At 54.6% G+C, this 22,461-nt stretch overlaps 1 protein-coding gene across 11 annotated transcripts in view; it reads left to right on the forward strand.

Moving 5' to 3' along the window:
- CUNH4orf50 (chromosome unknown C4orf50 homolog) overlaps window positions 1-22,461 on the forward strand; it is a 93,678-nt gene that overhangs the window by 40,659 nt on the left and 30,558 nt on the right. For 6 of the 11 annotated variants that reach the window (XR_007340991.1, XR_007340989.1, XR_007340994.1 and 3 more), the window contains 3 exons: window positions 2,251-2,299; window positions 3,703-3,824; window positions 7,669-9,898. Coding sequence is in view for 5 of the 11 variants with exons in the window: in XM_048784150.1 (XP_048640107.1) it covers window positions 2,251-2,299; window positions 3,703-3,824; window positions 13,172-13,183 (183 nt within the window). In the remaining 6 variants the exon portion in view is untranslated. Of the gene's footprint in view, window positions 1-2,250; window positions 2,300-3,663; window positions 3,825-7,668; window positions 9,899-13,171; window positions 13,555-22,461 lie in introns of those variants that run through there. The other 5 variants (XM_048784148.1, XM_048784147.1, XM_048784149.1 and 2 more) reach the window with 3 other exon arrangements.

Consider the following 22,461-nt stretch of genomic DNA (forward strand, 5'->3'; position numbering starts at 1 on the left):
TGGCCTGCCCCCAGCCTCCTGTGCTCCTGGGTGTGTGGCTTGCTGTCCTCTCTCCAGGCACAGAGCCACCTGCATGTGAACATGCCAAGATCCTGCAGAAGCTGTGACCTTGTGCTGTTCCTTTGCTCTGTAAGCCACCTGTTCTCTTAGGCCAGGTAGAGGTCACCATCCTCACCAGGACTCTGTGAGGTTTGAATGAGACCCATGTCAAATGCTCAGGGCAGCACCTGTCACAGCCACCAGCCACATTCAAATCAAAAAAGTGTCCCTGCCCTGGGGAGGCCGGGACCCTGGCTGGACTTGGCAAAACACAGGGTGACCTGGTCAGGAGCTGCTGGCCCTGTCCTCCTGCCTCCTGGGAACACCTTGTTTCCTAGTGGGCACAGTCAGGGAGACCCACGTGGCCTCAGAACCAGGGCCTCATTGGAAGAGGAGTGTGGAGACTGGGATAATGGAGCAACCCCTCAAAGCCCTGAGCTCCCTGCAGTCATGAAACTGGCGACCGCAGCCCAGCCTCCAACGGCTCAGGCAATGGTTTTCTCCTTGGCTCCTGCCCTTGAGGATTGTTCCTGGGAAGCTCTGCGGGCCCTGCTCTCTGGAGCTCTGGAGGTTCCTCTCTCCCTTCAGCAGGACTTGCACGGAGGCCGGTGGGTCCTGCCCTGCAACCGGGGTAGGAGGTGGGTTGGGAGAGCTCCCCGACTCAGCCGAGCTCCCGGAACTTGTAACTGCAGAGCTGGGTTGGGCCTGGGATGCCCCAGTCGCCAGGAGTCATGTGCCTGTCTGGCCCATCAGAATGCAGAGCCACAGCAGCCAGTTTAGTGCATGTGCAGCTTTTCTGGGGATGTGAGGGCAAATGGAACCTCGTTGTCACAGGGAAGGAGTCGCCACCCGGGGAGGGTGCCTGGCTGTGTCAGCGAGGGCAGTGGTTGGGAGCAGCCGTGATGAGCAGAGCCGGGGCCAGGTGGGGCTGTGCCCTGGAGGAGGAAGCTCTGGACCAAGCCTGGGAGGAGCAAAGGCGCTCCAGCTGGACAGCTGGAGGGGTCCTGGGGGCTGGGAAACTGCAGCTACAGAGGCAGGGCCTGCAAGTTCATGTGCTTGAAGACAGCTGCGTCTGAGGGGCGGAAGGGAGTCCAGGCTTCCCTGCTGGAGTGGTGCTCTGCCCATGAGCCACTGTCGAAAAACCACAGGCTGACAAGCAGTGGACAGGCCTGACCGCCCAGGCGTAGTGGGGCCGCAGGCAGAGGCTGCGGTGCCTGCCCACCCCCCCATGATGGCTTGCCTGAGAGCCCAGGGCCACGGCGGCCCCTTCTGGAGAAGAGCCAAGGTCTCAGGATGGTGCCCACTGAGTTCCTATCGACCTGGAGCCCCGTAGGTTAGGCACCCTCTGTGCTCCAAGCACGGGCCAGCAGAGGTTTCCCCAGGCACAGCGGTGGGCTTGGGGTATCAAGCTGAGCAGGGTCCATGCCCTGGGGGTTGGTCAGTCTGCGTGAGTTCTGGCTGCTGCCTGGTCTGGGCTCTGTAAGAGGCAAGTGGCCGAGCTGTGCCAGGAGCTGGCAGGGAGGGCCGCACAGAGAGGGACTGGCCACTCAGGGCGTGACACACTCAGAAGGTCCCCAGGGAGCAGGGGGCTTCCAGGCAGGGGCTGAGCTGGGCCAGCACACAGGGGGCTCTGGACGGGTGTTGAAGTGGAGATAGGGAGGGGACATCAGGGCTCCCTCCTGCAGGCCACTGCTCCACCAGAGACACCCCAGGGGAAGCAGGGTCTGGGCTGCTTGTCTGGAGCCAGCTGCAGTCTGCCCTGAGGATCCCACAGTTGTCTCATTCCACTGATTGGGGGCTGCTGGGGTGACCTGCTGAGTGGCCACTGCTGCCCCTCTTATAGACCCTGTGGAACCATGTGGCTGTGGGTGCAGGAGGTAGACTCAGGCTAAGCCCCACCAGAATCCCCATGGGACAGAATCAGGGGCCCCAGGAGATGCTGAAGTCCACATTAAAGTTTATTTTAATGGCAGATTCTTAAAAGCATTTGTTACCAGCTCCATTTAGAGATTTGATAAGTAAATGAACTGTTTCCTTGTGAGTATCTCCTGGGAGCAGGGAGGGAGGTGCCTGCCGCTTCCTCCAGCAGAGCTGATGCCACCCCAGACTCTGTGCGGGGCAAGCAGCCGCCCTGAGAGCCCCGGCTTTGGGCTTCTGAGCAAGGCTTTCTGTCCTGTGCCAGAATGACCACTCGGGTATCTTTTCTTCCAGACAAGCCACCACCTGGACGTCGGCTCCCAGGGGACAGCAGCTGCAAGAGGTCAGTGCAGTTTGCAATGAATCTGTGTATGTAGAAAAAAAAATCCTGGCCAGCAGGACCGCCGGTGGAGTGGGAAGGGTCTGTCCACTGTCAGGTTCACACTACTGAAGGCGTGAGGCCCTCCACTCCCTCTCCTTGGACACTTGGCCTGCCCTTCACACAATTAAGAACACAATGGAAGCATTCAGAAGGCCCAAAGCCCCAGCCCTGCAGTTTCACCATAAGTGTCATTTCCCTCCTTGGCCCTGAAATTCACTCCAAGTGCATAGTTGTCTGTGTGAGAATCCACGGGATGCATCCAGAGGGGTGAAGGGGGCTGCCCTCAGCAGGCTGACTCAGCATCCTCAGTGACGCACCTCCTTCACTAGAGGTGCTGAAGGGTACCCAGTGCGGGCGTGAGGGCTGCAATATTCTACTAAAGGGAAGCAAGACGGCACCCGGAGCACTCTGTGACCACAGGTGGAGGGTACACAGACCCGAACGTGATTGGCAGCCACAGCTGCTCAGAGTTAGGGCAGCCTGAGTGGCTTTTCTGTTGTTTTTTATCAAGAAATTAAGATGCTACCCGACCACACAAAATTTCCTTGAGCCTTAAGTGGTGCTTACTATCAGGTGGGGATGGGGCAGGACTCACCAGTAGCACGGGAGGAGGTGGAGCACACAGATTTGTTTAGGCTTGTGTGCTAGCAGGTGAGTGTGGATGGTGTTACCCTGAAGACTAACTCGCTCTCTTCAAGTATGTTCATGTGATCTGGGATGAGTTAATTAGCCTCTCTGAGCTGCAGGCTCCTATCTTCAAAAGGAGGATACTGTGGTCTTCCCTTTTGGTGCCCTACACATAGCAGAGTGTAGGCACAGGAGAGGAAGGAAAAAGAATGGGGAAGGCGTCTTTTCAGCCCAAATCTATGGGAGGGGGCTGCCCTCGGTGTCTGCTTTCTTTCCCAGCAGCCTGGTGGGTACAGTCTTCACAGTTGGAGAGGTACAGGTTCTAGCTGGTCCCAGCTCCGCCACTTACTCCAACTTTCCCTGCAGCCTCAGGGAAGTCCCCTCCCTCCTCTGGCTCAGCTTCCTCATCTTTCAAGGAGACCGGATGGAGAGGTGTCTGGGCAGGTGTCTGGATGGAGAGGTGTCTGGGCAGGTGTCCGGAGGGTGCCATCCTCCCTGAGGGAGCTGGCTGGGCGGACACTGCACTGCGGGCTGTGGCCAGCAGGGGGAGGCAGCCGCCAGGCAGGGACAGTCTCAGGAGGGGCATGACACTCAAGTTCAAGGGCATCTGCTGTGGTGGTGGGGACCTGGAATGGCCAAGGACAGTGGGAGAATGAAGGAGGTTATCAAGGGACTCAGAGACGGTGCTTCTGAAGCAGATCCCGGGGCCGAGGCTTGACTGAGACCATCCCTTCTAGTTCAGGAACAGCTGCCGAGTTTTGAAACAGACGGTGTCCTCCAAAGCCCGTTGCGCTCAGACTCCTGGCCTTTTCCCAAGGCTGAGTGGCCAGCACCGACAGCTCGGCTGGATTCGCCAAAGGTGAGAGGACAACAGTCACCTACTTTTGTAATTTTGTTGTTTATTGAAAATATAGTGCAATTATCAAAGTGCAATCATTTTCCAAGTGCTACATTTCTATGATGCCACCGCAGGTCAGGAAACAAAACCGAACCAATACCCCAAGGGTCCCTGGTTTCCCATCCCAGTCGCTTTCTGTTGTCTACTTTTAAATGTTTGGTTTTGGTCAAATTGTGTGCTTTACACCTTGTTTTTGTGTTTTGGGGGGTTACCAGGATTTGACCTCAGCCACATCCTGAGCCCTTTTCTGTATTTTTTTTAGAGAGAGGGTTTACTGGGTTGTTTAGTGCCTCACTTTTGCTGAGGCTGACTTTGAACTCGCAATCCTCCCGCCTCAGCCTCCCGAGCCCTGGGTGCCACCAGGCCAGGGCCGCCTTGCTATTTTCTAATGCGAGCTGGGCATCACGCGTGGGAACCTGGAGCCCTCATTTGAGGTTCTGCCCGACAGAGTCTGTACCCACAGAGGACTCCTCTTTGCTCTAACAGGGTGGGCCTGGCACTCAGCCCTCACACCAGACTGTCCAGTCCTGGGTCTCTCTGCCCTGTCCAAGACAAGTCCCAGTCCCGGGTCTCTCTGCCCTGTCTCCTTCACTCCAACTTCTGGGGCACGAAAGCCATGGTGCTGTCAGGGTCCGCCCCTGGCCCCGTCCACCCTGTGGGCTGCTGGGAGCTCCCGTCACCCCACACCCCTCAGCTATCTGGCTCACCAGGAAGCTCTGCCCTCTGCCCTCACCCGAGGGGACAAGGGACCTTGGTGCCCTGCTCTCTCCTCTCCTGCTTTCCATTTCAGCACCTCATATTCCCACGGCCTCAGTAGCTCCCAGGTCATTTCAAACCCATGATTGGTCACATGGTGTCTAGATTTTCTAGTTCTACTTATGGCGGGTTTGGTCCAAAATACCCTAGTGGGGCACTTCCGGGGCAGCACCTCGAAGGCTCCCAGGCAAAGCCTACTTAACTTGTGAGCTCTGGGGCCTGGAGATCTGAGTTCGAATCTCAGCCCGGCCCCTGCTAGTTCAGTGGGATGTTGATCTGTCTCTGGATGGAAGAGGTGGCCGAGCTGCGGAACAGAGCTGTGCGCCCCCATCTTTTTACTTCAGCCTGCTGGTATTTACTTTTCTCATCTTTTAATCCTGTGGCGTCTTTCCTGTCCCTATGGTCAATTTTTTATATAAAAAACAAAGACAGCGATCCTTAGCTCTCAGATCTTTGGGACAATTCGTTGACCTTGTGCATTTCAGTATTTATTACAGGAGAAGCATCCTCAAGGGTAGCTATTGCTACCTCCGTAAATCAAAGGTCTTCTTTTTCTGACGGGTGGACTGCACTTGAGTTCTTGGTTCAGGCTGATCATCAGCTAACAGTAAGAACTTCTTTCCACCTTGATCTTCCTGTAGAAGATCCCCTCTAACTGGGTTTGCCCTGCGTTATCCACAGAAGGCGCTGCAGGCAAAGACGGGCGGGTGAGCACGTGGGGGATTGCAGGCCATCCAGGGTGGCTGCAGCAGGGGCACCAGGGAGCAGAGAGGTACCAGGAGGTGAAGAGAGCCCCAGCACAACACTGGCAGGAGCACCAGCCTCCCCTTGCCCTGAGGGAGGGGTGCACAGAGGAGGCCAGTCCAAGGTGCCAGGCTGGGCCCAAACTGGGCCCCTGGCTGAAGGTCTGCCCTGGAGCCCAGGGTGGGGAAGAACCTGTTCTCAGGGACACAGGGCAGAAACCCACACAGAGGGCTCAAGGACACAGGCCAGCGTGTGGGAGGGCAGGAGGCCGTGGTGCCCCCCAGGGCCCTGGGGTCCACGCCTCTCAGCTGTTCTGGTCCTTCTTCAGCACCAGCACCCGGGGTGGAGATCTTGTGATGGAATCTGTCCCGAGCACGGGGACCTTGGTTTGCTGGTAGCTAGATGACAATGTCAGTCTCAGGGTAGCAGGCTGCATGGCCCTGGGAGGCCTTCGCCACCTGCAGGGTGCAGGTTGGGCTCTTTCCCTAGGAGGCCCTGGGCACCGCGCTTGTCCCCAGCATTGCAGGTCAGGCTTTGCTCTAGGTCCTGGTCATTGTCGTGGGCAGCTGGGAACAGAGTTCCCTGCCCTGGGCAGGAACAGACTGTGGGCCACATGCCAGGCTGTCTTGGGAAGGGCCTCCCGGGTGAGAAGGGACGAGTTAGTAACCATGCCAGGGGATCCTGGCCTACAAGGAAAAGCAGGTCACGGAGTATTGAAGGGCAGCAGCTAAATTTGTCACAGGTCACAGTCATGTGGCTGAGTTTGGGGAACGAGGAAGAAGAGGCAGGAGGGCTGAGAACACACACCTCCCCACAGGCTGGGAAGCCTGCAGACGGTGAGGCTGGCTAACCCTCCAAAGTCACCCTCAGGGCCTCGTCCGGCTTCAGCAGTAGACAGCCGTGGGGAGCAACGCAGCTCTGGAGCCACGAGGTCTGAGTTTGAGTCTTGGCTCAGCTTCCTTAGCTGTGTGGCATTGGACAAATCACTTAGCCTCTCTGGGCCTCTTCTTCTTCATCTGTGTGTGGGGTAATAATACTTCCTTGTGTTGTTTTTATTTTTTATTTTTAGTGTAGGTCAAACGAATCAACATGGAGTGTGTTATCATGGCAAATCCTAAGAGCTCAGTCATTGTCCCAGGTCATAGGAAATTATTAGAGTATTCTTTCCCTAAAGAATAAGGTAGTGCTGAATGCTTTAAAGTGTCATTATCATCAAGACGAGGTGAAGCGCAGACTCCTGGAGCTGGGGTTGCCTCCACGGGGGCTCCTGTGGCACTGCTCTGTGGTTCTTGACACCTGGTAGAACTGCTCCTCCTCCTGCCCGGCTCAGCCTCCCCACTCCCTGTGCAGCCGCCGCCCTCCTGGGTGCCCGTCTTGCCCACGTGTGCGCCTTCCCTCCAGCTCTGCAGCAGGATTGTTCATTGTGTGCCTCGCTCGCCATGGGTGTCCCTGGAGGTGCTGGCCACTGTGCCTGGCACCTGGGGAGGCACAGAGCTCAGGGCTCCTCTGCTGCCGGCTTCCTCCTCAGGCAGACAGCACTGAGCAGGCACAGCCACCGCTGCCCCCTGCTCCTGCCCCCTGCTCCTGCGAGCCTAGGAGCTTGCTGCTTGCTCCATCCTGGGGGCCCGGTTGGGAGCCGCAGACCGGCCCCACACCCCAGCAAAGGGGAAGGAGCAGGCGCATCTGCTGCCCAGCGAGGTCACTTCCTGTCTTTCCTGGGAGGAGCTGCTCGGAGGATGTGGGGTGCGCTTCCTGGAAGACAGCACCTGCGCCTCACGGCTGGCGGAGGACGTTCAGAGGGAGGGGAGTCAGCCTCCGAGGGCCTGGGGTGGACGACACGCACGTCAGTCCCAGCACTTAGACAGGTGCTGGGGGTCTTGAAACCAGGCCCGTTTCCGGTGGGTGTGGGGCCTGGTGACAGCCTGCTGGGGGTGTTTACTGTGGTGGCATGTTCTCGGGCCCTGTAGGAGCTGCCCCTGAGGTGGGCATCTGGAGAACAGACGGGAAGCTGGTTTTCTCTTGTCTCTGGGACAAGAAGCCTATTGAGGACGTCGACTCAGTAGGGCCAGCAGCAATTGTACTGGCGGGTACCTGCTGGATGGCGTGTGTGACAGGCTCCCCCACCCCCACCCGGGCTTCCTCAGCCACACCCTGCAATACAAGGTGAGGGACACCGGGCCCAGGTGCAGAATGCTCAGTGAGAGCTGGTCATCTTTGTCACCTCTGCCTTGGAGAGAAGGCGTCGTCTGAGGGGCTTTTATGAACACGTCGTGCGGAGACCTTTTCTCTCTGCTCTCGCCCCCAGCTGCCTCTGCCCTCGGGGCCCACCCTGGATCCTGGACCTGGGCCAGCAGTGGTCACCGTGGAACCAGGCGGAGAGCCCCATCCTGGCCCCCATGCCCACAGCCTTCTGCCAGCCTCGGAGGTCCTGAGCCCGGCGAGGATCCTGGCTCTTCACCAAGAGCTCAGACAAAGCATTTGCGGCGATTCCCAGGTCAATAAATCACCGCTGCAGTTAGGAATTTAATAGAAGCACTCGTTCTCCGGGGCTTTTCATAGACTCCATAAATATTTGAAGCAGAACCTTCCAAGGGTGCTTTAAGAAATTGGTGGCAATCAGAGCTCTCATTTAGTGGCAAGTGGTTTTGCCTTTGGCGTAGGGACTTGTGTTCTCCATCAGGCTTGGGAGGAAAGCCGTGCTGTGCCCGCGAGTGTCGAGGAGTCTGGCAGCAGAGGCCAGCCATCGCCACCCCCGGCGCCAGGCCCCTGCTTCTCAGCCGGGCACCTTCATCCCCACGGCAAAGTGTGACCACGTCGGAGACATTTGGAGATCATAGCTGGCTGGCTGCGGCCAGGGGGACAAGGGCAGGGGCTGAAGGACGTCCTCCAGTGCCCACAGCGGCTCCAGGAGGGCCACCCAGCCGAGCCGCAGCGGTACGGAGTCTGTGGGGCCAGCGTAGTCTGGCAGCCGCGGCTCCACCAGGGAGAGCGGTCTCACTTTCTGCCCCCGGGCCCCTCCCCCTGTCCCCCCCCCATGTTTTAGGAGGTGTTTCCTCCTCTAGAAATCACACACTTTACATTAAAACACTAAAGACGATCAGAAATTTCTAATCAGCCCATTAGCTCCAAATCTGTTGATCCGGGCAGTTCAGTAGGAGTGAAAGACACCAGCAGTGTTGGCCCTGTCCCCACAGGGCCACCAGAGACACACACATGCCCATCATCCGCTCTGCAGTCCCCGGCTGCCCTGCCGGAGCCACAGGCCAAGGGAAGGGCAGCGCTGCTGGGCTGGCGAGGACAAGTCAGCCGCCAGCGAAAGGCCAGGCTACCTGCCCACTGTTCCCTCCTGGAGGAGGGGACGTCTTCATGTCAGGACCAGGGAGGACAGGGATGAGGAATGGGGCTCCCAGGAGGTGGGCAGAGCACCCAGATTCTGTTTAAACACGGCAGCACAGGGAGTCCTGCCCCTTCACGTGTCACCTGACTGACCACGGAGCAATTCTAGAAACGGGGGGTTCATTCCCAGGAAAGTTGGGGCACCAGTGACAGGTGCTCCTGGGCTTGCGTCCGTTCCGCATGGGCTGCGGGTGCTGTGAGCGGTCGCTGTGTCCACCCCGCACTCCTAATGGCCAGTGGCTCTGCCACCAGGTATCGGTGAGCATCGGGGGTAACTGTGAAGCGAGTGCTGCTCCTGCCCGGGCGCTGGGAAAGAGTGACAAAGGAGATGCCGCTGGTCTCGCCACTTGGGGACTCCGGGATCCCTGCCGCCCCTCATGGGGCCCCAGATCAGAAAGCCTGCTGCGGTCACTTCTTAAAGTCTTGAAATGTAACTGACACCTCTGTGCCCACGTGTTCCGTGTCAGTGAGTTCCAACAGCGAGGCCCCTGCGGGCAGGTCAGAGGGTCACAGTGACCCCTCTTCGGCTCCTCCATCCCCTTGTATCTTGGAGCCTGGAGTGCGAGACAGCAAGGGAGAGGAGCAGCCCGGCCGGACGGAGCAGGGCTGAGGAGACCAGTGGGGTCCCTGCTGGGCCAGCGGGGTGCAGAGTGGCCGTTTCTGTCTCCAGGACGCTCCCCCAGGCTCAGATGCCGGGTGACATGTCACTTGCTGCGCCCTCCTGCCTCTGCCCACATTCTGGGCCTGTCAGAGAGACCACCCAGGGGAGTCCCTCCTGGGAAGGCAAGACCACCTTTGCAGCCTGACCTGGTGACTCGGGAATAAGTCATTTCCCTGCAGTGGCGGCTCACAGGCTGCCCTTGGGGCGTCTCCGCTGGGCCCATCTTGTGATCTGATTCCTGGGCACCTGGTAGGGGACAGACTCCTGCCGTCTCCTCACCTGGTCTGTCAACCTGCCCTTGGGGGCAGGAGAGAGGACAGGCAGGAATGTGGCTTGCAGGAGCTGGTCTTGGGCCACTCTGAGTGACCCCGAGGCTCTGGAAACCGACCAGATGGGCCAGCCCTGCCACTGTGCACAGAACAGTTTATCGACCGCCTGTCAGTAAGCTACGGTGGAGGACTTCCTGGGAGCCGGCGAGGTAAGTGCGGCCCTCCCCACTGACACATGGGGCCGCCTGTCCCCCAGGGCATCAGATGGGAGGGCTGGCTGTGGGCCAGGCCGCAGCAGTGCTGAGTGGTCACTCCGGGTGCCCGACTGGCGTGCCCACAGGCTGTGCTGAGGCGCCGAGGCCTCCGGCCCTGCTGCCCTGAGCACCTCCAGGGCAGTGAGGCTGGGCTGCTCTCAGGGCTCTTGCTCCAGGTCCCTGTCCTCCAGGATTCTGCCAGACCATGGCCAAGTGGCCCGAGCAGGCAGAGTGCAGGAGACGGGCACAGAGCTGGCACTGACCCAGGAGGAGCCCGAGGGCTTCCCGAAGGAAGTGTCCCCGGGTGGAGCCAGGAGGGGAGCAGGGATGCTCAGGGAGACGTCTCAAGGCAGATGCCGAGAGCAGGCGAGGGTGGGCCGGGCTCCTGGAGCAGAGGAGCTTGTGGCCCTCAGCGCTGTCAGCGCCACCTGCGAGGGTGGTCTCTGGGATGAGCCGAGGGGTGAGGGCCAGCTGTCCACCTCCAGAGTCGCTGCGACTGGAAAGTCTTTCTGGGATGGCAACGGCGTCCCCAGGATCCGGGCGGTGGCCGGGGGTGAGGCGGGTGCTTAAGGGCCAGATGAAGAGGGTCACACGGTTATTTGATGCAGCAAAACTCGGGTACACGGATCAGCAACAGGGGGGGCCGATCTGTGGAATGGGTGGCCAGAGAGGGGGCTGCTACCTGGGACCCCTGACCAGCGCCCCAGGAGGGCGGCCCGCGGGTGTCTGTGTGCATGGGGCCTTCCAGCTGGGCGGGAGGGACACGCCGAGTGGGTGACAGGGAGGGAGGCTGGGGCTGGGGCAGAGGGACGCCCTCAGCTGCAGACCCGGGTGGCTTTGTCCGTGGCCTTCAGGGCAGGTCTGAGCGCGTCCGTCCTCCTTGGGTCTGCGCGTCGGTCGGGAAGGCTCCTGCTGAGCTGCCTGGGCTGCTGCCTCTGTTTGTCAGGCCTTTTAACACTGGGGACTCCAGCCCAGGCAGCTCCCTGTTCCTCCCAGCCAGGCGGCCGAGGTCAAGAGCTCTGAGGGCACTGTGTCTGTCTGGTTGTTCAGGTTGTGTACTGAGCAAAACATGTGGTCCGAGGGCAAAAGTGGTTGCCTCTGCTTGCCAAGGGCCCGTGCTGCTGGAGGAAGTGGTGCCTTTCACAGGCTCATCCAGAGATCACCTCAGCTGTTCTGGCCAGGGCCCGGCAGGGGCATCTCCTGGAAGGGGGCTGGCTTTGTGACTGACCAGAGGCTCTGTAGGACCCAGCACACAGTGTTCTTGGACTCCGCCCAAGGTGCCTCAGCAGCAATGTGGCAGGTCTTAGGAGAGGCTCTGAGGCCTCCTGTGGCAGAGGGGCCCTCATCTCTCAGGAGCCTGAACTATCCAGGGCCGTGTGGGGAGCCGTTCTCAATGGGAGGGCGGGATGGTGTCTGCTCTCGAGCCTGAGGAGGGTTCCACTGCCTGCCAAGACCTTTGGCTCCTCCCTTTGACCCCAAAGAGTCCAAACACCTGCATCCCGAGTCTTTTCCTAGGAATTTCCTGCAATTCCTTCCAAGCCAGCTTAAGAAGAGAGGAGCGTCTAGGACCAGAGCCCAGAGTCCATCAGGACTTCTGTTTCCTTGCTGTGTGTCTCCTATGGAGTCACTTACCCTCTCTGATCCACTGTAGCTGCAACCTCTCCACATGACCACCCAGCCTGAACATGCTGACTTCCCTGTGTGTGGTCTCTCCTGGGCTGCAGGGGCCAGGGCTGCCAGGCGCTGCTTCCAGCTAGCGGCTGGGCTCAGGCTGCATTCTGAGGAGCCCCACAGCCTGGTCTTCCTGCAGCACACAGGAGAGAGAAGGCAGGCGCTGCTCTTGATGCCAGCCTCTGAGCCGGACCATCAGTTTCCATTGGCCAAAATAAGTCCCAGGAGCAGGTGGGGCCTCGGGGATGAGGATGGACACGTGACCCTGTGCTGTGCAGGATGCTGTGACCCTGGAACCTTCTACACTGTGGCCTGGGGCCTGCGCGGGGCCCTTGTGCCTCATGGTCCGTAGCTCTCTTTGGCAGCCCCCACAGGGTGCAGGATTCCCAGGCAGAACCAAAACGCAGGCAGAGCACCCTGCCTGCAGCAAGGGGGGCGGCCCAAGGCCTGGGACACCCGCCATGGGAGGACCCCGGAGAGTCACCCTGAACTTCTTTTTTAATCTGTCAAAGTCAGGATTCACCAGGCTGAAGATCTTCCCGGGCTGTATTTGCGCTTCCAGAATCAGCCAGCACCACGGGTCCCACTGAGCTGCGGAGGAGGCTGGCGTCCCAGACAGGTGGCCTGGGAGGAGCAGAGAGCAAGGGCAAGCGACAGGCGGCTGCAGTTCCTTTCCTCATAAGATGCAAACAGGACAATAGAAAAATAAGCCTTTGGCCAACGTCAGGCGCTTTGGGTTTCGTAGGCTTTAGAGCAGACGGAGCGGAGACCGGCCTCCGGGGAAACCTGCCTCCGACTCCCTGGTGTCCCCGAGAGGCGCACAACCGCGGGTCTTGGTTTGGTGACGTGCAGATTTAGCATGGCCACTCCATTTTGGTTTGTAGGCTGGTCCACTGGGCCGAGCGGGACCGTGGCCCAGAACAAAGGCCTTGCTGCCTGGACACCTTGCCCTTTCCTGCATCCCCACGTGTGGGAACAGAGGCCTCCAGAAAGGGTGGCCTTCTAATCGGCCAGCTCTTGTAGGAAGTCTGAAATATTCCCCCGAGTTTCCTTAAGGAAGGGAAGTGGTGTGGGAGGGGATGAGGAATCTCCATCCTGCTCTCCAGAGTGGTCGCACCAATTGGCAGTCCCACCAGCCATGTGTGAGTGCGCCTTTCCCCACAGCCTCGCCGACATTTACTGTTACTGGTATTCTTGATGACTGCCATTCTGACTGGAGTGAGGTGGAATCTCAGTGTAGTTTTGATCTCTAATTGATGGTGATGTCGGACATTTTTTCATGTCTTTGTTGACCGATCATATTCCTTCTTCTGTGAAGTGTCTGCTCAGCTCCTTTGCTTATTTACGGACGGGGTTATTTGGTTTTTGTTGGTGTTGAGTTTTTTGAGTTGTTTGTACATCCTGGAGATTGGTGCTCTAGCTGAGGTGCAGGTGGCAAAGATTCTCTCCCATCCTGTAGACTCTCTCTTCACATTCTTGATTGTTTCCTTTGCTGTGAAGAAACTTCTTAGTTTGAATTCATCCTGTTTGATTCTTTATTTTACTTTTTGCACTTAGGAATCGTGTTGAGGAATTCGGTTCCTAAGCTGACATGATGGAGAATTGGGCCTACATTTTCTTCTAGAAGGTGCGTGCCTCTGGTCTAATGCATAGATCCTTGATCCACTTAGAGTTGGGTTTTGTGCAGGGTGAGAGATGGGGGTCTAATTTTATTTTATTACATAAGGATTTTCCAGTTTTCCCAGCACCAGTTGTTGAAGAGGCTGTCTTTCCTCCATGTATGTTTATGGCCCCTTTGGCTAGTAGGAGGTAAGTGTATTTATGTGGGTTTGTCTCTGTGTCCTCTGTTCTGCACCATTTGTTGTCATGTCTGTTTGGGTGCCAATACCATGACATTTTTGTAACAATGGCTCTGTAGTATAGTTTAAGGTCTGGTATTGTGATGCCTCCTGCTTCACTCTTCTTGCTAAGGATGGCTTTGGCTATTCTGGGTCTCTTATTTTTCCAAATGAATTTCATGATTGCTTTTTCTATTTCTATGAAGAATGCCATTGGGACCTTAATAGGAATTGTATTAAATTTGTACAGTGTTTGTGGTAGTATGGCTATTTTAGTAACATTAATTCTGCTTATCCAAGAACGTGGAGATTTTCCCATCTTCTAAGGTCTTCTTCAATTTCTTTAGTATTTTATAGTTTTCATTGTAGGGGTCTTTCACCTCTTTTGTTAGATTGATTCCCAAATATTTTATTTTTTGTGGCTATTATGAATGGGGTGGTATTCCTGATTTCTCTTTCTATTGGTTTATCACTGGTGTATGGAATGCAACTGATTTATGGGTGTTGATTATATATCTTGCTCTTTGTTAAATTCATTTATGAGTTCTAGAAGTGTGATGGTGGAGTTTTTTTGGCCTTCTAAATGTAGAATTATATTGTCAGCAAACAGGGATCCTTTGAGTTCTTCTTTTCCCATGGATTCCCTTGAATTTCTTTCTCTTGTCTAATCGCTCTGGCTAGGGTTTCAAGGATTATGTGGAATAGAAGTGGTGAAAAAGGACATCATTATCTTCTTCCAGTTTTTAGAGGGAATGCTTTCAATTTTTCTCTGTCTAGAATGATGTCGGCCTTGGGTTTAGCATATACAGGTTTTACAATGTTAAGGTTAAAAAAAATAAACTACCCCTAGTTTTTCTAATGTATTGAACATGAAGGGGTGCTGTATTTTGTCTAATGCTTTTTCTACATCTATTGAGATAATCATGTGATTCTTGTCTTTAATTCTATTGATGTGATAAATTACGCTTATTGATTTTCATATGCTGAACTAACCTTGCATCCCTGGGATGAACCCCACTTGATCATGGTGCACTATCTTTTAAATATGTTTTTGTATGTTATTTGCCAGTATTTTATTAAGAATTTTCACATTTATGTTCATCAGGGATATTGGTCTAAATTTTCTTTCCTTGATGTGTCTTGTCTTGTTTTGGTATCAGGGTGATATTAGCTTCATAGAATGAGTTTGGAAGGTTCCCTCCTTTTCTATTTCATGGAGTAATTTGAGGATGACTAGTTGTAGTCCTTCTTTGAAGGTCTTGTAGAACATGGCTGAGAATCTGTCAAGCTTTTCTTTCTTGGTAAACCTTTGATTGCATCTCCAATTTCATTGCTTGAAACTGATCTATTCAAATATTATATGTCCTCCTCATTCAATTTGGGTAGGTCATATGTCTCTAGGAATTTGTCAATGTCTTCAAAATTTTCTATTTTATTAGAGCATAAATTTTCAAAATAGGTTCTGATTATCATCTTTATTTCAGTAGTATTCATTGTGATATTTCCTTTTTCCTTGTGAATTTTAGTAATCTGGGTTTTCTTTCTTTTTCTCTTTGTTAGCTTGGCTAAGGGTTTATCAATTTTGTTGATATTTTTCAAAGAACCAACTTTTTGGTTGTCAATTTTTTTTTTTTTTTGGTTTCAATCTCATTGATTTCAGCTCTGATTTTAATTATTTCCTCTCTTCCACTGCTTTTGGTATTCGTTTGCTCTTCTTTTTTTAGGGCTGCGAGATACAATGTCTGGTTATTTATTTGTTGACTTTCTGCTCTTTTAATGAAGGGGCTCAATGCCATGAACTTTCCTCTCAGCACTGCCTTCATCGGGTCCCAGAGACTTGGATATGCTGTGTCACTATTCTCATTTACCTCTAAGTATTTTCTTATTTCATCCCTGATTTCTTCTACTACCCATTCATCATTCAATAAATTTGGTCTCCAAGTGTTAGAGTACCTTCTACTTTTTATTTTATCATTGATTTCTAATTTCATTTCATTATGATCTGGTAAGAATTAAGGTATTATCTCTCTGTCTCTCTCTTTTTTTTTTTTTTGTATTTGCTAAGAATCGCTTTGTGGCCTAAGTTATGGTCTACTTTAGAGAAGGATCCATGAGCTACTGAGAAGAAAGTATATTCAGTCTTTGATGGATAAAATATCCTATATATGTCTGTTGAGTCTAAATTATTAATTGTATTTTTTGTCCTATAGTTTATTTAGGTTTTGTTTGGAGGATCCTACAGTGTTGAGAGAGCCGTGTTAGAGTCACCCAGTATTACTGTGAAATAATCCATTGGGTTCCTGAAATTGTGACGGGTTTGTTTGATGGACACAGATGCTCCATTGCTTGGGGCATAAATATCATTACGTCTTACTGATGTAGAATTCCATTAAGCAGTATGAAACGACCTTCATGGTCACCTGATTAACTCTGGCTTGAAGTTCCCTTTGTCTGATACAAGGATAGAACCCTGCCGGTTCACGAGATCCGTGTGAGTATATGTTTCTCCCATCCTTCACCTTCTGTCGGCCTAGGAGGCGAGTCCTTGGAGACAGCACGTTGTTGGGCCTATTTGTTTAATCCAGTCTTGCAATCTACATCTTTGGATGGATGAATTTAGGCCATTTGCTTTCAATATTATTATTGAGATAAGATTTTTATTCCCTTTCATTTAGCTTTATTTCTGGTTTTAACTTGAATTCTTTACCCACTGATTCACAGCTCTTCAGGGCAGCTCCTCCCTTTGCTCGTTTTCACCTTTACTTTTCATCTCTTTGTGAAATACCTTATTGAGTGAAGGCTTCCTAGTTGTGAACTGTCATCGTGGAAGGTGTTTACTGCCTCATCAATTCCGAGGATTTTATCTATTTTGCTGAGCCCAGCACTCTCGGCGGCCTCGCTGTCCTTCCCAGCTGTTGTCTACTGTTCCAGACCTCCTCGCTTTGAGGGTCTGCGCTGAGAGATCAGCTGACATTCAGGTTAGTTTCCCTCTAAATGTCACCTCTTGTTTCTCCCTGGTAGCCTTTAAAATTTGATCATTCTGTATGTTAGGCATTTTCATTATAATGTGCCTTGGTGTGGGTCTGTTGGAATTTTGCATATTTGGGGTGCTGTAAGCCTCCTGTATTTGATTTTCCATCTCATTCTCTAGGATTTGGGAAATAGTTTGACATCATTTCATTGAAAAGATTGTGAATTCCTTTGGCTTGTGTCTCTGTGCCTTCATCTATCCCAATAAATCTTAAATTTGGTCTTTTCAGGTTATCCTATATTTCTCGAAAGTTCTCTTCATGGTCTTTTAATGTCTTTTCTCCATGGTCAACTTTATTTTCAAGATTATATATTTTGTTTTCATTGCCTGAAACTCTGTCTTCCAAGTGGTCTAGTGATGCTTTCAACTGAGTTTTTTAAAAATATTTTTTAGTTGTTGATGGACCTTTATTTTATTTATTTGTATGTGGTGCTGAGAATTGAACCCAGTGCGTCACGCATGCTAGGCAAGCGCACGACCACTGAGCCACAACCCCGGCCCCTCAACTGAATTTTAAATTTGGTTTGTTGATGCCTTCATTTTGAGGATTTCTGCTTTTTTTTTTTTTTTTTTTTCAGAATCTCTGTCTCTTTATTGAAGGGATCTTTCACTTCCTGTATTTTCCTTCTCTTTTCACTTGTACTCTCCTTTACTTCACAGATCAGTCTAACTAGGCACACTCTAAACCCCTTCTCTGATGTTCCTCCCACTGTGGCGTGGATGGCTTCTGTTATTAGAGTGTCTTGGCTTGTTTGTGTGATTTGTTCCCTTGCCTTTTCATGTTCTGCCTTCCCATCCAGCAGTACGGATCTGAGGCAGTAGAGTTCCTACCCTGTGACTTGCAGTGTCCCTGAAGGTCTCTAGTAGTTCACTTGCAGAGATGCTGTCTGTCTGCTTTCTTGGTTCCATGCCATGGAGCCGCCAGGAAAGCAACCTTCTCTGTTCTGCCATCTGGCACGCTGGCATGGCCCACCCCTGCCTCAGGGACACCATGTGTCTCGACAGGGCTCAGAAGCCACTTGTCCACCTTGGGGGAGGATATCTGGATGCTCCGGCACCAGAATCCACACAGGCATCAGGGACATGCCCCCTGGTTTCTAAGGAACAGGGGGCCCTGGAAGGATGAGCAGCTGTTATAGGAAGACAGCTGCATGTTGGAGCCCGTGTAGGTCTGCCAGCCAGTGCTAACAGAGAGCAGATTCTGATCCAGTTCCCCGCCCTCGCTGGAGCCCGCCCAGGCTCTGGAGCCAGTTCCTCAGTTTCCATTTCAGTGCAAGGAAACTAAAATCCTAAAGCTGACTTTTTATCAGGAATTTAAAAGATCAATTTAGGGCTTTTAGTTTTAAAGGGACTCTGACATAGCCATTGCATCTCAGGTGGCTCTAGCCTGTCCCCCCAGCCCCAGGGCCCTGCCCACCGTGCCTGCAGAGCCCACGTCCAGCCTTCCCAGGAGTCCCAGGTGCCATCTCGCTGGCTTCCCTGGCGTCCTCAGGAATTCTCAGCAAAGAAGGCTAAGAAGGAGCTCAGCTGCTGCTGTCCTCCCACCTTGCCTGGCTCCCCGTGACCTTTAGATTCCCCCCATCAGCAGGTCCTGTCACCCTCTGCTTCAGAGCCCAGCCAGGGCCTGGCCATGTCTTTCTGTCCCCAATGCTGGTTTATTTGCAGCTGCTTCCCCAATGCCTGTGCCCACTGGGGGTCAAAGAATGTGTGAACTAGTTGCTAATTTTATTTTAGTGATGCTTCCAGCACATCTTTTACTGTATCTCCTTGTTGCTAGCACAAGTTCCTATAAGTGAGAACATAGCATTATCCTTTTCGTTTTTGCTTTGGGAGTGGAGGGTAGGAAGGAAATGGTGCAGAAAGAAGAACAGGATTCCTACCCTGTGCCCCACCACATTGCTCCTGGCCACCAGCCGTCCCTGCTGAAAGAGGTGTTTCTGGGTGGGGGAGGTCTGAGAGGCAGGTGGCGAGGGCGTGAGGGTGGGGGAGGGACTCACCTGGGTCTTGGAAGTCCCCTGATGGTGGCGGAGGTGTTGGCTGCATGCCACCTGCCTTAGTCCCTCGGTTGCAGGCATTTCATCTGAGCCACCGTCATGAGGACCTTGTGTTTCATCTCAGGCAGGGACACCTTTCCTCCACTTCACATCCATACTTCTCAGACCATGGAGGTGACTCCCGTGCTGACACTCAGAGTGAGACACACTGGAAGCCCATCCTGGCTCTGCCTCCAGTGAGCTCCAGGATCACGGGGGCCCCCCAGGATCTAATCTAAGTCCTGGTTCCCTTTCTGGTTCCCCTGACTTTGTGACCACTGGCCCCCGCTGCCCCATTGCAGGTGGCTTTACTATATTGTCCTGTTACTAAGAAAGAGGGAGAAATGAATCTTGGTGTGGCCACTGCAGCCCCTGCCCCTGTGGCGGAAGGCCGGGGTGTGTGGCGGGAGGGCAACGCATGGTGTAGAGCAGAGCAGGGCGCCAGGTGTGGATGGAAACTAAGGCAGAGGAACCGGGAGTTCCTGAAGGACACAGGGACAAGATGGCCTGGCCATCCACCTGGTGCTCAGTCACATTTTCTCCACATGGTGCCTGGCCTCTCTCCTTACCAGTCACCAGGCTCCTCCCCGTCCTCCCCAGGTCCCTGGAACCCCACCACGTTCTCCCCTGGAGGTTCCAGGAGACTGAGTCTCTGGGTGAAGAGCCGCGCACCTGCCCCTGGAGGCCCCCAGGGCTTCCCCACACCCTCAGAGTGAGCCCCCTCTCGCCGGACGGTCCCGCTCATCTCTCCGTTTTGAGCCTCTTTGGCCATCGGCCTCTCTGGTGCCTCATTTCCCAGGGGGAGGCCAGCTGTCCTGCAGACACCTTGAAGGTGGACCTTAGGACTGGGCATTCCACAGGGCTCTCGGTTTCCAATGCCCAGAACTCTGGAGGGGGCTCCAGAAAGCAGCCAAGCACCAGGGCGTGTGAGCCAGGGGGGACGGGGACACGCCCCGGCCAAGGGCAGAAGCAAGGCTGAGCCTCCCCTCCAAGCTCATCTCATCCTGTGACAGTCACAGAGCCACAGAGGAGCTGCCGCTCAAGCATCTTCACCAGGGGACTCTGCGGCGTCTCCTTGCCCACGCCCACCCCTGCGCTCAGTGGCGGTGGAGTGAAACGAGACACTGTGTCTTTAATTCATAAATATCCCAGATTGTTCCATTGTCACTCTTCAAATGATGACTCTTTAACTTTATCAGATAGCCAATCTGTTCGCCTGGGCCCCGTCTGACCACATACTGTCCCCAGGGCCAGCAGGGCAGGCAGGTCCGCACACACCTGGAAGAGGACACAGGACGATGGAAACCGCGTTCTCAGAGGTGCCGTGACCCGCTTGCCAACCGGAGCCCAGCAGGGTGTCATTTCCCAGACACCTCTGGTGTCTCATTTCCTGTGGGGGTCCTGGCCACGCCAGACCTTCTCCTGCTGGGTGTTGAATAAATTCTGGAAGCTTCCAGTTCCTCCCTTGGGCTCTTCATTGTGTGTCCTCCCTCTGGCTGAACCCAGGGGAAGTCAGAGTCCAAGGGAGTCCTGGCGACACCCTCCTTCGGGCCATGTTGCGCCCCCTTGCCCGCAAGGAAGACGCAACACTCAGGAATCTTCTTTCAGTAGTTTATTTCAGGCCCTTGATAGTTCTTCTTCTCTCTCTCGGATGCCCCTCCCAGCCTTAATAAAGCATCTCAAGCCCCAATGCAAAGCAGCCACGTGGAGCTTTCTCATAGGGTGATGAAAAGTCATGCGCCAACTCTCCCAAATAAGGAGTTGTTTGTCACAGACCACAGCGGAGCCAGCGCCATCTTGTAATGGCGACCATAATTTGCATAAACGGCAGAAGCGGCTCACCACAGGGCCAGACTTCTGCGTCATCCCTACAGGTCAGCCTCCAGAGCCCAGAGAGTGGATGGAGCTGGGGTCAGAGTATCTGAAGTACAGGTGGAGACATGCTGGCCAAGGTCCCCCGGGGCCCAGCACAGAGCAGCTTGGAAAAACAATCAACTCTCTCCTGAAGGATTAAGAGAGGCCCCTGAGATGAGAACAAAGAGGCCATGGGCATGAGGAGAGAGGCGGCCTGGACATGCCCCAGCTGTGTGTCCCTGGGCAGGCAGCAGCCCTCTCTGGGATTGTCTCCTCTTCTCCAAGGCGAAGGCATTGGACCAGATTACGTCTCCCAGGCTCCTCCTTGCTTCAAAGTGCTCCTGATTCCTGCCCGGTCACTGAAGCTGCAGATGCTCCCCACTCACAGCATGGCCCTCCTCCTCCCCATCCCTGCCTCCTGGAGCTGACGCCTGGACCTGCTCATCAAACGCAGAAGACCTGGAAGAAAAGGAAGCAAGTCCCCGAGGTTTGGCCTCAGCTGGACCCCGAGCACTAGCATCAGTCAGTCCCTGGGGAGTCGGTGCCAAGCGGAGTCGTGAATAGCCCCTGAAGAAGATGGATGGCGCTGGCTGCCACTGCAGCGGTCTAACTGGAAAGCTGTCTGCTGAGGGAACCGGCCTCTGCTTCTGCTCACTGTGTGTAGTGGGGCTGGGGCCCCAAGGGCACTGGAGTCTGCTTCATCGCCCAGAGCACCTGAGTGCACAGAGCCCCGTGCTGCAGCCGCTGGTCCCCCAACACGGTTCACTGTAGGAAGCAGGAGCTGGCCTCGCCTGGGCGAACCCAGCCACTGCACTTACCAGCCACGAGGCCTCTGGCAGGGTCTCCGTACCATGCCACCAGTCCTTGCCCTTAGAGCAGGTTCTGTAAGGAGGAAGCTAGAGCAGGTGCCCAGGCAGCTTCAGTCCTCTCCCCTCTGCCCACACCTCCTGGGAAGTCTCCCTAGACCCCCTGCCCCATGCCGCTGGACCTACTGGCTTCCATTTCCCATAGCGCCATTGAACCTTGTCCGTGTGCATGTGTGTGAGCGTGTGCGTGTGTGTGTGTGAGTGTGTGAGCGTGTGTGTGTGAGTGTGTATGAGTGTGTATGTGTGTGAGCGTGTGTGTGTGTGTGTGTGTGTGTGTGTGTGGTGCTGAGGGTTGAACCAGGGCCTTGTGCATGTGAGGCAAGCACTCTACCAACAGAGCTATGTCTCCAGCCCCCATCACTCATTTGTTCCATAAATATTTGCCCAGTGTGTGTGAGGTGCAGGGAGCAGAGGCCAGGGCAGATCCCCTGGGGGCAGGAGGAGAGAGACGGCTGTTTAACAGCCGTTCCCCCAGCGAGTTGTGGGTCAAGAGGGGCCCCTGACCCCAGTGGGGGATGGGAGGATCGCTCCAAGGAAGGCCTAGGGAGGCTGGGAGCAGAAGGGGACTTGGTGTGTCCACTGCAACTGTCCAGGCAGGTGAGGGTGCCAAGGTCAGTGCTGTGCTCCAGATGATCCAAGCTTGGGCCTTGTGACTTCCTGTCCAGGGGTGTGTCCCATCAGCTACCACACATGTCAGAGACACTTGGCTTGTGGAGGCCACCGGAGGCCAGCTGTGCGTTGCCCTCCCTGGTGGTAAGCAGGCCTTGACCCCCACGGTCTGACCTGGCGCCTGTTGGACTCTGTCTTCCTATTTAGACAGCTGTGGTGTTTGTCTTCACTCTCAGAGGGAACTCGCCATGTAAGGAGATGAGACGAGCACCCCATTGGTGCAGTCTTACACGGGGAAGGGGCTCCCAACGGTGTGCCTTCCCAGGTGGGGAGGCGTGGTCAGGCTCTGCCTCCTGGCCTTGCTGGCCCCGCCTCTTGGGTGTCTTCCAGGCTGCTGGGCTAAGATGCTCAAAGGCCTTCCCTGCTGTTTCTGGGTGGCTTTGCAGTCTGGATGGCGTCTCCTGACGTGTGCTCTTGCTTCAGCCGACAGCCATGTGAGGAGGAGGGTCAGGGAGAGGGTTCCTACTTCTCAGATCAGGGAACTGAGGCTCTGAAGTGCATGGGTCTCCCCAAGATCACTCAGGTGGGGGGAATGGCAGAAGCCAGTTACTCCGAC

Source organism: Marmota marmota, unplaced genomic scaffold (assembly GCF_001458135.2).
Source record: "Marmota marmota marmota unplaced genomic scaffold, marMar, whole genome shotgun sequence".
Lineage (NCBI taxonomy): Eukaryota > Metazoa > Chordata > Mammalia > Rodentia > Sciuridae > Marmota > Marmota marmota.